Genomic DNA, 12,823 nt, shown 5'->3' with positions numbered 1-12,823 from the left:
TTTGTCCCGTGCTCTTTCTTCACAGATCACTACATGCAAGTCCTGGTGTGTCAACACGAGTGCGTGAGGGAGCTGGCGACGCGGCCCGGGAGACTCTCCCCCATTGACAACTTCCTTCCCCTCCATTACGACTTCTTGCAATTCGCCTATTACAGAGGTACAGCTTGGCTTTCTGGACTTCTTGCCTCAGTTCTGATGTTTCCCTGAGCGAACGGGATGACCACCAAAAAACCCAAAGCTATCATGGGTCCAGGGAGTTAACTTGCTTGTGTTAAGCAATACCCATGTGGCTGGCGCCAAATCAGAGTAGATCAGAACCAGAATTTCCCTTGTCCCCAATGAAGATTACTGAATATTTCTGATGATACCAATGTAGCTATATTTTCAAAAGAATTAGCCTTATGTAGGACGCGGGTGGCGCTGTGGGTAAAAGCCTCAGCACCTAGGGCTTGCCGATCGAAAGGTCGGCGGTTCGAATCCCCGCGGCGGGGTGCGCTCCCATTGCTCGGTCCCAGCGCCTGCCAACCTAGCAGTTCGAAAGCACCCCCGGGTGCAAGTAGATAAATAGGGACCGCTTACTGGCAGGAAGGTAAACGGCGTTTCCGTGTGCTGCGCTGGCTCGCCAGATGCAGCTTTGTCACGCTGGCCACGTGACCCGGAAGTGTCTCTGGACAGCGCTGGCCCCTGGCCTCTTGAGTGAGATGGGCGCACAACCCCAGAGTCTGTCAAGACTGGCCCGTACGGGCAGGGGTACCTTTACCTTTACCTATGACCTTGGCATCTCGAATAGTAATTTCAACTCAATGAAAAACAGCCTCAAATCTTACAATGGGCACTTGAGTACCACTCACTCTGGAAGAGAGCTATAATGAAGAAAAGTAGGCATAAATTGATATTTCAACAAGAGCTAGAAGCTCCAGTCTCTTATCATATGATTTGGCATTCCTTCATTGCATACTCAACTGACAGTGTTGGTGGTCTTTACTTGGACTTTGTTATCTCTAATCTACTCATTCTATGTCTGTTTTATAGTTTCCCTTTCATCTTTTGATTTTCATCTGTTGTTACGTATCACTGTTCTCTCTGTTTTATATGCATTATGGAAAAACTTTGCAAAAACAAAACAGAACCCATAGAAATTTCCAACAACTGGCCATTTTCCCCCACTTTTTACCCACATGGAAATTAGAAAGACCTCCACCTAAATCCTCATTCAAAAAACAACAACATAGATATACTTATTTGACAATGGATTTTGACAAGTTGTTCACGAGAGGAGAGCTTTCACTTTAGAACAAACCACGGTTCCTTGTTACGTACAAACTTAGGGGAGAGCTGTGTTTGCTTTTCACTCTAGTTAGAAACGGTTGTTTGATCCTGGCTTGCCTTAACTAATTTTATTTAGAACAAACCACGGTTCACGGAGTTTGTACCCAACGCTAAACCGTGGCTTGTTCTAAAGTGAAACCAGAAGACTTTGAGGACCTATTCCAGCTCTCTAACCACTGTACCACTGCTGGAAATAGGATGGGGAGGAACATACCATCGCCTTAATTTGGCATATGGGCTTCTTGGACTCCTGAACTTCCAGCCTGTAGCTCAGACCTGCACAATTCATGAGAATGCAGCAGACCCGGTTGTCACAAATTCTGGCCTGCTAGGTGTTCCCTCCCATCACAACCATTTTTGCAGTTCCAAACATGCAGGAAAAATAAAAGAGAGTGGGATTGATGCGTTTTTTGTTTTTGCTTAAATCCCTTAAATCTTCTGCGGCTGCAGCAGCAAATTTCCCTGTCCAAAGCTCTCCTCAGAGGAGGAGGCAGCAAAGTTCAAGTGAAATTTCTGGTCAGTCTAAAGGTTTCTCCTTCACTCTTTCAGTGGGCGATTACGTCAAAGCTCTGGAGTGCACCAGGTCTTACCTCCTGTTCCATCCGGACGATGAAGACGTCTTGGACAACGAAAGCTACTATGAAGTCAACTTGGAAGGGTTTGTGGACTTGGCGAGCATCAAGCCTAGAGAGGTAAGAAGCCGATATGTGGAATCGGCCGCTGGCTGTCAGAAATCTCCTTTGCAGGTATACAAACCAAGCCAACACCGATGCTTCTTCAGTGCATCAGCTCTCCTTATATAAATGGCCATGCATATTCTTTCTAACCCTGCTGCCTCAATTCCACTGTTTCCCATGTCTTGAACTGTATATTGCAAACTCCTTGGGGGCAAGGACCTGTTCTCAGAGGTGGAGCTAGCTGCTCCAGCACTCGGAGTGGCACACATGCTGTGCATGTGCTGTGCACATGACGAGCATCCCAGGGGGCGAGATACCCACAGGGGGTGGAGCGAGCCGCCCGTGGTGAGCTGCTTCCTGGGCTGCGGCGGTGGGGGAGCCGCGCCACTTTGCCAGCAGCCTTCCTCCCTTCCCTCTTCCTTTTGACAGCTCGGGGGAGTCCCCCCCCCAGAAAGCAGCCTGGGAGTGGAGAGCAATGGTGCGCTGTCCCCCGCAACTCCCAAGCCTCCCCAGAGCTGTAAAAATGAAGGGGGAAGGGGGGAAGGCCGCCGGCAAGGCAGCACAGCTCTGCCCCCTCCCCTGACGGCTCAGGGTAGGCTTGGGAGTAGTGGGCGGGCAGCACGCTGAATGTCACCCCCCTCAGTGAGGGCACCCGTGGCAGCCCGCCCCCACTGCCTACCCCCTTCCTATGCCCCTGCCTGTTCTTTTGTACTCTGTAAAGGTTATTGAGTCATTTTGAAGGGCAATCTATTTCTTCAGAGGCTTGAACCCCCCCCCCCCATGTCTACTGATCTGAAAAAGCCCAGTGGGAGCAGTTGCCCTTAATTCATCTTCCCCTGGGCTTGGTGAAGATCTGACGTTTTCATCCCCAAAAAGTTTTTGATTTGAGTTTCTACTGAAATGAGGCTGCATCTTAATGTTGTATTTTAATCAATTGTTTTTATACAATTAGCCACCCTGAGCCCGGTGTTGGCTGGGGCGGGCGGGGTATAAATAAATTTATTATTATTATTATTATTATTATTATTATTATTATTATTATTATTATTAATTGAATAACGGGAAGAGAGGCTGGCTACTGAGTGCCTGAGATCAGCGCAGTTGCTGAATTTGTTTTCAAAGGAGGTTCTTCCTTTCACCTTGGAAGCAAAAAAAGAACTTCTTCGTGGATTTATTTGAAAACAATGTTCTTATTAATTATCAATTATGAGAGCTCTTTCCGCAACCAACCTGGTTTTAAGTCCTTCTCCTGGTTGTTTCAGGAAGCTGTGACATTCTTGAGGAGGCATAAGCTGGAATCGTACCTGTTGCAGACAGGAGCAGCTGGTCTGGGTTTCTTGTACACAGAGCCGGTAAGTGCAAGCGAGTGTGAGGCATGAACTTTCAGACACAAGAGGTTAAGATTTGGATTCGTACCAAGCCATGGTGCTTCCTGAAATGCCTTGATCAAGTCCCTTTGCGTGCCATGCCGGGTTCTGCAGGAGATAAATCTAGACTTGCAGAGGCATTTCGCACACTGAAAGGAATGTTTGCCAGGTCACCTATGCAAAGAACATTGCTGGATCAGTCCCAGGGCCCTTCAGGTAAAGTATTTGCTTTCAGAGAATGCCCAGCCAAACGCCTCCCCAAACTCATAAGCTTGGCATTCTGAAAACAGCCACTCCCTTCTGAAATTCCCCCACCATCTCACGCTCAAAGTTTATATTGCCTCTGAAGACGTAGGTTTCATTTAACAGGAAGAGCTGGCGGTTCACTGGGGCTCCAGGAATTTGCACAATCCCTCTTTGGAAACCTGTTTACTATGGTTGCTCTCAAACTGGATCGATTTACCACCATTGGAGTAATGCTTTCCTGAGAAGCAGAATTAAGAGTCCACCCAGGACTTAACACAGTGCTATAATATCTAGCAGTGACCTTCCAAGGCCCTTCTGTAAGTTTAACTCACAAGTTTCAGCCAGAAAAGGGTCCCCTACAACTCTGATTATATGCTTCCCTTTTCCTGGAGTCTGCCCATATTGTGTCTTCCTGGCATCAACACACACACACACACACACACACACACACAAATATATTTGTTTATAACCATTCCTTTTCCCTAATGGGGGACTCAAGGCATTCCCTAATGGGGGACGCATAAAACCACTAAAAAAAAAACTACACCTACACCTAGAAACAGACCTGTAGCCAGGGCAGCTGTTCTCGCAAGGATTCGGAAGCCAGTTGAAGTTTCTATGCTCTTTTCAAAGGCAGCCCCACGTAGAGTGCATTGCAGTAGTCCAGACAGGATGTGCCTTACTAAGGCATTACTGAGGCATAGCTTCTTAATTACTCCTAAATTACTCAGTTCCTATTTCCCGAGAGTGCTGCTTTCTGGGATGGGGGTGCAGTCTCATTTGTTCATTTTGTTATTTCAAACAAAAAGTACTATCGGGGGCAGTAATAAAACAGGAGCTAAGGAGTACTTAATATTTATCAGTAATGCCAGGCATAAGCTGCAAGGAGGAAGCTTCTAAATTATTATTATTATTATTATTATTATTATTTTATAAATATTTATTGGAATTTTCAAAAAATAAAGAAAAAACAAAAAAAAACAATTAAAAACACATAAAATTTACATTTCTTACTGTCAATGACCAATTTCCTTGACTTCCCCACACCTCCCCTTCTTGTATTCCAGTTCCAATTTTTAGCTCAGCAAGTTCTTGTCCCCAAACTTTACCTTATTTTCTCTAATTCATTTTAGTTAACCAATTTTAACTTATAAACCTCAATCTTTATACATCAATACTTATTCTTAAAAATCTTTTTCTAAGGTCGGCCCCAATTCCCTTCCCCGAATTCCCCATTTTTATGTTATTGGCAAAACAAAATTAAATGAAACAGAATACAATTGTACACCCTTTGGATTCCCAAAGCCCCACCACCCCCTTTCCCGGTTTCGAACCCCAACAAAAGTCCATCAGTCCATCTGCAGTCAGCCTGGCGACCTCACGTCCGAGGCTCTTAATTCTCTCTCAATTCCTCTCTGCCGGTTTTTTTGATAGTCCTTTATATTGAACTCCAAATCTCGAAGAAGCTCTGTCCCAGTAAGGTCCATGTTTCTTCCAGCCAGGCCTCCATATTTAAAAGTGGAGCCAAAATCTTGTTTCTTACTTCTCTTAAGTCCAAATGTCCCAAAAGCTCCAATTTCCACTTTAGCCAGGTTTGTATTCCATAGGTCTTCAGATCTCCACATAGGGAGATCTCTCCATTCTTCAATTCAAACCAGATTTTCATCATCCTAATCTTATTTTCCTTTATATCCATCTTAACCGGCCTCTGGCTCTCCTCAATCATCTGTGGCATTATAACGCCTCCTTCTTTTTCCTTCAAATCATCATGTTCCTCTTTCATCACATTCTCAGATTTCTCAAATTTCTTTTCTTGTTCAGCTGCAAAAAAATTTAATTCAACTGCAAAACTTTCCTGTTCAGCTGCAAAGACTTGAGTCAAGTCCCTCCCAGGCTCAGTAACTTTATTTACTGTTCCATTCAGTATTGTAACATTTGTAGCCAAAACATCACTCTGTTCCTGCAACTTTCCCAAGAGAAAAAAAGTCCTCTCTAGTTCAGCCAGTGTTTTTCCACTTACAGCCATTTTTGTAATGTCCTAAACCCCCTCTAGAGGGATTCTGGTTTCTTAGTATCTTCCAGTTCCAACCCAAAAGTCAAGTTAGCCTTTTCTTCTTTATTTTTAACAATTTGTTACCAAATTGTAACGAATATAACCAGCAAAGACAACAGAAACAAAATTCTACTTTTTTCCCAACTTTGACAGCTAGTTTGACAGCTGTCAAAGTCTTTATGTCTCTTCCGCAGGCTCTCTCACCGATCGCTCCCGGGTCCTGGGGGAGGGGTGACAATTCCGCTCTCAATATTAGCTCTTATCCTCCAGCACAATCACTTATATTGCCAAAACGTGGAGTTAATTGCTTTTATCCACAAAAAAGAAAAGTATTCTCTCAACCTTAGTTGTAAAATCCTTGCTTTAAGATGTTTACAAGGCGGGTAGGTGGACTTCCTCTTTACACCTTACCCGGTCGTGCCTAATTCCCAAAAAAAATTTCCCTTTTAAGTCCAATTTCCGTATTACTCACGGGTTGTTACTTTTAGTCCAAATGTTCTGAGAAAGAAGTCAGCGCTCTCCGTCCATGGCATGCGGCTTCACTCAGTAGGGGAAGCAGTCGACTCACAGCACCGCACCGCTCTCCGTCCCCCATTCCGGAGCCTTTAAAAAGGCTCCTTTGCGGGTCGGGGGGGCGCAAATGGTGCCCGCCGAGTCACCAGGTCCACAGGCTTCAGCGCCTGTGGTTTCTGAGGGTCCCCGCGCCGCGGCGGCAGGACCCGACCCCTACTAAGCCGATTCCCTCCGGAGCTCGGAGGGAATCCGCCATTAGGCGATGGCGCTAACCCGGAAGTCCTATTATTATTATTATTATTATTATTATTATTATTATTAATAATAATACCCTGCCCATCTGGCTGGGTTTCCTCAGCCACTCTGGGCGGCGTACAGCGCATAAAAAATTGTAAAACATTAGACATAAGGAATTTCCCGACACAGGGTTCCCTTATCTCAATAAAGGCACAGTAACACTTTAAGGGCCTGCCAACCTAGCAGTTCGAAAGCACCCCCGGGTGCAAGTAGATAAATAGGGACCGCTTACTGGCGGGAAGGTAAACGGCGTTTCCATGTGCTGCGCTGGCTCGCCAGATGCAGCTTCGTCACGCTGGCCACGTGACCCGGAAGTGTCTTCGGACAGCGCTGGCCCCCGGCCTCTTGAGTGAGATGGGCGCACAACCCTAGAGTCTGTCAAGACTGGCCCGTACGGGCAGGGGTACTTTTACCTTTACCTTTAACACTTTAAGGACTCAATAGCATGTCAGCTGGTCATGGAGAGCAGGCTTGCACTGCAGTTGTAGCTTTCGGAAAAATAAAAATAAAAAACCAAATGACAAAAATCTGGCCAGGAAAATATTGGAGGGCAACACAGAATATGCTGGAAGACGTCAATTTGACAACAGCATCACCTCGGTTCTGGCTAAACAGGTAAATGAAGAAAGGGGATTTCAGGCTAACCTGCTAGTCTGTGAGCTGTCTGGCAATATGTTCAGAATGGATATAAATTAAGGTAACCAGATTTTTTTCCAGTGAATTGAGACATTTTTCAACTTCAGTAGGAATGATAGGAGGGACGCGGGTGGCGCTGTGGGTTAAACCACAGAGCCTAGGACTTGTCGATCAGAAGGTCGGCGGTTCGAATCCCCACGACGGGGTGAGCTCCCGTTGCTCGGTCCCTACTCCTGCCAACCTAGCAGTTCGAAAGCACGTCAAAGTGCAAGTAGATAAATAGGTACCGCTCTGGTGGGAAGGTAAACGGCATTTCTGTGCGCTGCTCTGGTTCGCCAGAAGCAGCTTAGTCATGCTGGCCACATGACCCGGAAGCTGTATGCTGGCTCCCTTGGCCAGTAAAGCGAGATGAGTGCCGCAACCCCAGAGTTGGCCATGACTGGACCTAATGGTCAGGGGTCCCTTTACCTTGAGGAATGATAGGATTTTGTCAGGGGACTGATTTGTAAATCCGGGGACTTGTCCCCAGGAAAGGGGGAAGTTTGGTATCCTTAATATAAACCACCTTGTCAAATGAGAGAATCCCCCCCCCTTAATATAACAAATCTCCGTCTCGTTTCAGACGTACTGGAGCATCTCTGGGGCTCGGCAAGATGAGCACAGGTAGGCGGCCACATTCGAGATATGGATCCATGGGGAATACTCCGTACAAATGGGCCACCTTTTTTTATTCAAGCCACAGACACACACACACAGGGGACCTGGAGAATTTCTTGCCAGTCTTCAGAGAGCAGGAAATCTTAAATCCCCTTTTCACACGGAAGTTGTCATCCTTGCGTTGCAGGGCGTTGGAGGAGGTGGCCGTCAGCATCCCTTCCAACTCCACAATTCTCTGATTCAATGAAATAAAAATGTAGCCATGGGAAGAAGCGAAGAGTTCTGTGGTGAAGAACTGCCTTTTTGAAGAGTTAAGAAAGGAGGAAGGCTGTCCCGGGGTTTGGGATTCCCTTTGCCTGGGAGACGGTTGCGTATTTCAAGGCCTGGGAGAAGAGGGCAAAGAGTGATTCCCTTCAGGGGATGACTGTGTGCGGCTGCCATTTTTGTGGCATGAGTACTGTGTCCAGTTCTGGGCACCACAGTTCAAGAAGGACACTGACAAACTGGAACGTGTCCAGAGGAGGGCAACCAAAATGGTCAAAGGCCTGGAAACGATGCCTTATGAGGAACGGCTAAGGGAGCTGGGCATGTTTAGCCTGGAGAAGAGGAGGTTAAGGGGTGATATGATAGCCATTTTCAAATATATAAAAGGATGTCACATAGAGGAGGGAGAAAGGTTGTTTTCTGCTGCTCCAGAGAAGCGGACATGGAGCAATGGTTCCAAACTACAAGAAAGAAGATTCCACCTAAACATTAGGAAGAACTTCCTGACAGTAAGAGCTGTTCAACAGTGGAATTTGCTGCCAAGGAGTGTGGTGGAGTCTCCTTCTTTGGAGGTCTTTAAGCAGAGGCTTGACAACCATATGTCAGGAGTGCTCTGATGGTGTTTCCTGCTTGGCAGGGGGTTGGACTCGATGGCCCTTGTGGTCTCTTCCAACTCTATGATTCTATGATTCTATGATATTTATCAATATAGGCCAGAAGGAACCTGGGTTTTGCTTTCCTCACTCTATCTGTCTTCCTTTTGCTGTGCTAAGGTTTAGTATTAAACAGAACACCATAGCAGAAGGAAGAGAGACGTAGAGAGGAAAGCAAAACCCAGGCTCCTCCTGGCCTATATTTATAGTCAAATAAATGTTCCATGAACAGGAATGGTAGGAGCGGGATGTCACTGTCAAAGATCACTGAAATGGAAGCAGAAGGCCTTTCCACAGTCAATATCCTACAAACATGAGATGATGGGTGCTCCAGAGGTTGCAATAGGGTGCTCCGAGCACAGCAGCAGACAGGACAGTTCTTCCAGAATAATGAACTGTTTCAATGATAAAGCTTCATCAGCAAATTAATAGACCCCAAAGGTACATCAAATGGCCATGGATCAGCTATCACTAAAAAGTGTAGTAAGCTGATCAGTGTACAGTGGTACCTCTGGTTGCAAACGGGATCTGTTCCGGAGACCCGTTCACAACATGAAAAGAGTGCAACCCGCAGTGGCACGTCTGCGCATGTGCGGGTTGTGATTTGCCGCTTCTGTGCATGCGCATGACATCATTTTGCACTTCTGCACATGCGTGAGCGGTGAAACCCAGAAGTAACCCTTTCTGATACTTCCGGGTCACCGCGGGACGTAACCTGAAAGAACGTAACATGAAGCGGACGTAACATGAGGTATGGCTGTAGTAAGGTGTGCTGGGAGCACCCTATTGCAACATTCGGAGTGTTCTGTTTTGCAACAGGGGGTTTTCTTTGGTCTATATTTATAGTCAGCATGACCTTAATTGGAAGAGATAAGAGAATCAATTCAAACCAGCTTCCCAGAAGGTATAACCCAAACAACCATGACTCTTCTGCCTGCTTCTCTCACACAGAGAAGCTCCTAGTAGCTTCTAGAATCCTCTTGTGTTAAGTAGAGTAGAAAAGATCTCTACACGTCAGATCAATACTTTCTGCACTGAGAAATGTAAACTGACAGGTTCACCCATGAGGGTGGGCTCAGGCAGGCAGCTCAGGGGGCAAAACACCAAGGGGGGGCGCACCTGCGGGCACCCTTCCTCGCCTCCGCCGCTGGTGCAGAAGCTGCAGGGGCGGCTTCCAGCAGGATCTTGCAAAATCTTGTAGTCTCCATGAGATCTTGCTGAAACCTGCCATTATCAACACTATGGGAGGGGAGCCTTTGGGGGGGGGTGCTGTGCTGGGGGGCAGCTCCTTCTCATTTTACCACCACTGCATGTCAGTGTTCAACGAATGCACCACGGGGAATTGTCTCCCGCCGTTACTGCACACCCATAATTCCTAGTGACTTCTACTCCGCAGGATTCCTTCGGGGGTCCTGAGCGACAACGCAGACGGCTCTGGGAAGGCAGTAGGAAAGAAGACTGTGCCCAAACTGGGCCGTGAGCTCAGGGAAGGTAAGATTCAGTCCACCGCCAGCTGCCGACCGCAGGAGAAATTTTGGCTAGAGCAAAGTAGCCACAATCGGCTCCCTAGGAACTCACACCGCTCAGGCCATGCCATGGTTTCCTTTCTTGTTTCATTAAATTTATATGCCGCTCGATCATTGAAGAACCTCAAAGCAGGTTTTGAAAGGAATGAAGCTGCAAAATTGTTGGTAAAAAAAGTTAAAATGTTCCAAAAGACTTAAAACCTGCAACAGACTAAAAACACACCAGCTTTCTAGATATCTGGGTCAGCTTGTCCAAAACCAAAATGTTCTAGCAGGCTCTGAAAAGTGCAGCTGCCTGACGTCAATAGGCAGAGAGTTCCAAAGGTTCTATCACCATAGGAGCCAACTCCCAGGGACAGAGGGGTCTAAAATATTTGAGGGGGCTGTCCCCGCCAAGTTAATGGGTGTTGTTGTCAAATAGGATGTGTGTACTGTGTCATGTGATCAGTTGTGTGGGGTGGGGCTTACCTACCCCCCTTCCCAATATTTTATTCAAGTTAGCACACTGTCCGCCACATTGAAAGATCGGTTTCTTACAGGTTTGGATTAGTGTAATGTAGTGTTGGACATGGGTGGCACTGTGGGTTAAACCACAGAGCCTAGGACTTGCCGATCAGAAGATCGGCGGTTCGAATCCCCGCGATGGGGTGAGCTCCCGTTGCTCAGTCCCTGCTCCTGCCAACCTCGCAGTTCGAAAGCACGTCAATGTGCAAGTAGATCAATACGTACCGCTCTGGCGGAAGGTAAATGGCGTTTCCGTTCACTGCTCTGATTTGTCAGAAACGGCTTAGTCCTTAGGCCACATGACCCGGAAGCTGTACGCCGGCTCCCTCGGCCAGTAAAGCGAGATGAGTGCTGCAACCCCAGAGTCGGTCACGGCTGGACCTAATGGTCAGGAGTCCCTTTATCTTTACCTTTAATGTAGTGTAATATAATATTATTATTATATTATATAGTGTAATGTGTGAATAAGACTTCTGAATGTTTGTGATCTCCCTTTATTGTGGTGCCTGGATAGAGCCCGTCTGCTACTTTGTAATGTAGATGAAGTCCAGAGGAGCTGGAAGCCCAAAGATTGCTCTTATCTTGCCATCTTCTGGTGCAATTCTGCTGTGACAGCAAAGCCAGTTTTGATAGAAACGTACGTTCTGCAGCGTCATCCTCTTTATTCCTCCCCCTGCTTCCTGTATCCCCCCCCATTGTAATTTTGCAAGCCTAGACAAATTGGGCATGATTTAGAGCTGTCCCACCTTCCTCCCATCTGGTTCGCTTTTTCGTTCCGGCATGCAAGGAGGCCAATCGTCTCCAAATGCCTGGCTTTCGTCTTCTCCTCTCGCAGATTTATTTTACTCTGTTTTATTTGGTTGCTATCAAACCGTCTGGTGGGACGAGGCAACTGCTCCCCTTTGTGCGCCTGAGAAAAGGGCAAAGGCCTCTCTCTCTCTGACAATCGCACATTTCCCTCCCGCAGAGTTTCCCGTGGCGCGTGGCTGATTTGCTAGATTGCACTCGGAGACCCCACCCAAGCTACGGAAAACACCCAATAACCAGCCATGGATTCCGCATGCGGTCAGAAAAACACAGGGCTGGTTCCTTTCCAGACACAGACCTGTTATTATGGACAATGATTGGAGGTTAACCAGCTGCGCTGAAGCCCATCTTGGCTCACGGCTGACCTCCCTTATGAGTTCTTTCTACTACTAGCAGAGCTGCCTGCTTTCCTTCCAGTGGCTTTGAGTGTAACGGAATGCCTTCCCTTTATATTGAAACGCTGAGCTGTATGGATGAGGAGGTTTTGCTCAGCTTGAATCAGTTTTCAGGAGCCCTTTGCAGCCCTGAAAGCCGTGGCAAAACCGACCAAGTGGAGCTGACCTGCTTAAGAACATAGGAAGAACCATAGAATCATGGAATCATGTTGTTGTTTAGTCGTTTAGTCGTGTCCGCCTCTTTGTGACCCCCTGGACCAGAGCACGCCAGGCACTCCTGTCTTCCACTGCCTCCCGCAGTTTGGTCAAACTCATGCTGGTAGCTTCGAGAACACTGTCCCACCATCTCGTCCTCTGTCTTCCGCTTCTCCTTCTGCCCTCCATCTTTCCCAACATCAGGGTCTTTTCCAGGGAGTCTTCTCTTCTCCTGAGGTGGCCAAAGTCTTGGAGCCTCAGCTTCAGGATCTGTCCTTCCAGTGAGCACTCAGGGCTGATTTCCTTCAGAATGGAGAGGTTTGATCTTCTTGCAGTCCACGGGACTCTCAAGAGTCTCCTCCAGCACCACAATTCAAAAGCATCAATTCTTCGGCGATCAGCCTTCTTTATGGTCCAGCTCTCACTTCCATACATCACTACTGGGAAAACCAGAGCTTTAATTATATGGGCTAGTGTTAGGCCCCAGTACGTGAGAGACCTTCCCCACCCCTATGGACCACCAGCATTTCAAAGTCTGATAGTCATTTGTGCCACCAGCGCCCCCTGCTGCCTCCTTGCCTCTTTGCACCACGCTAGGGAACCCCACTGCCCCCCAGGGGCACTGCAGTCCAATTTGCAAACCACTGATCTGAGAAGCAACGCACTGTGTGCATAAGCAGCGCTTTACTTGTGCGGAGGCCTCT

The 12,823-nt window shown here is 47.2% G+C and overlaps 1 protein-coding gene across 1 annotated transcript in view; it reads left to right on the top strand.

The window, feature by feature from the left end:
* The window catches only part of P3H2 (prolyl 3-hydroxylase 2), a 129,845-nt gene that overhangs the window by 101,866 nt on the left and 15,156 nt on the right, over positions 1 to 12,823 (top strand). The window contains exons 4-8 of the mRNA XM_053390860.1: positions 26 to 157; positions 1,879 to 2,021; positions 3,269 to 3,358; positions 7,741 to 7,781; positions 10,089 to 10,183. Of these exons, the coding sequence (XP_053246835.1) occupies positions 26 to 157; positions 1,879 to 2,021; positions 3,269 to 3,358; positions 7,741 to 7,781; positions 10,089 to 10,183 (501 nt within the window). The remainder of the gene's footprint in view (positions 1 to 25; positions 158 to 1,878; positions 2,022 to 3,268; positions 3,359 to 7,740; positions 7,782 to 10,088; positions 10,184 to 12,823) is intronic.

This window comes from Podarcis raffonei, chromosome 5, assembly GCF_027172205.1.
Source record: "Podarcis raffonei isolate rPodRaf1 chromosome 5, rPodRaf1.pri, whole genome shotgun sequence".
NCBI classification, from domain to species: Eukaryota; Metazoa; Chordata; class Lepidosauria; order Squamata; family Lacertidae; genus Podarcis; species Podarcis raffonei.
The sequence above is the reverse complement of the archived record's forward strand: the minus strand, read 5'-3'. Positions and strand labels throughout refer to the sequence as shown.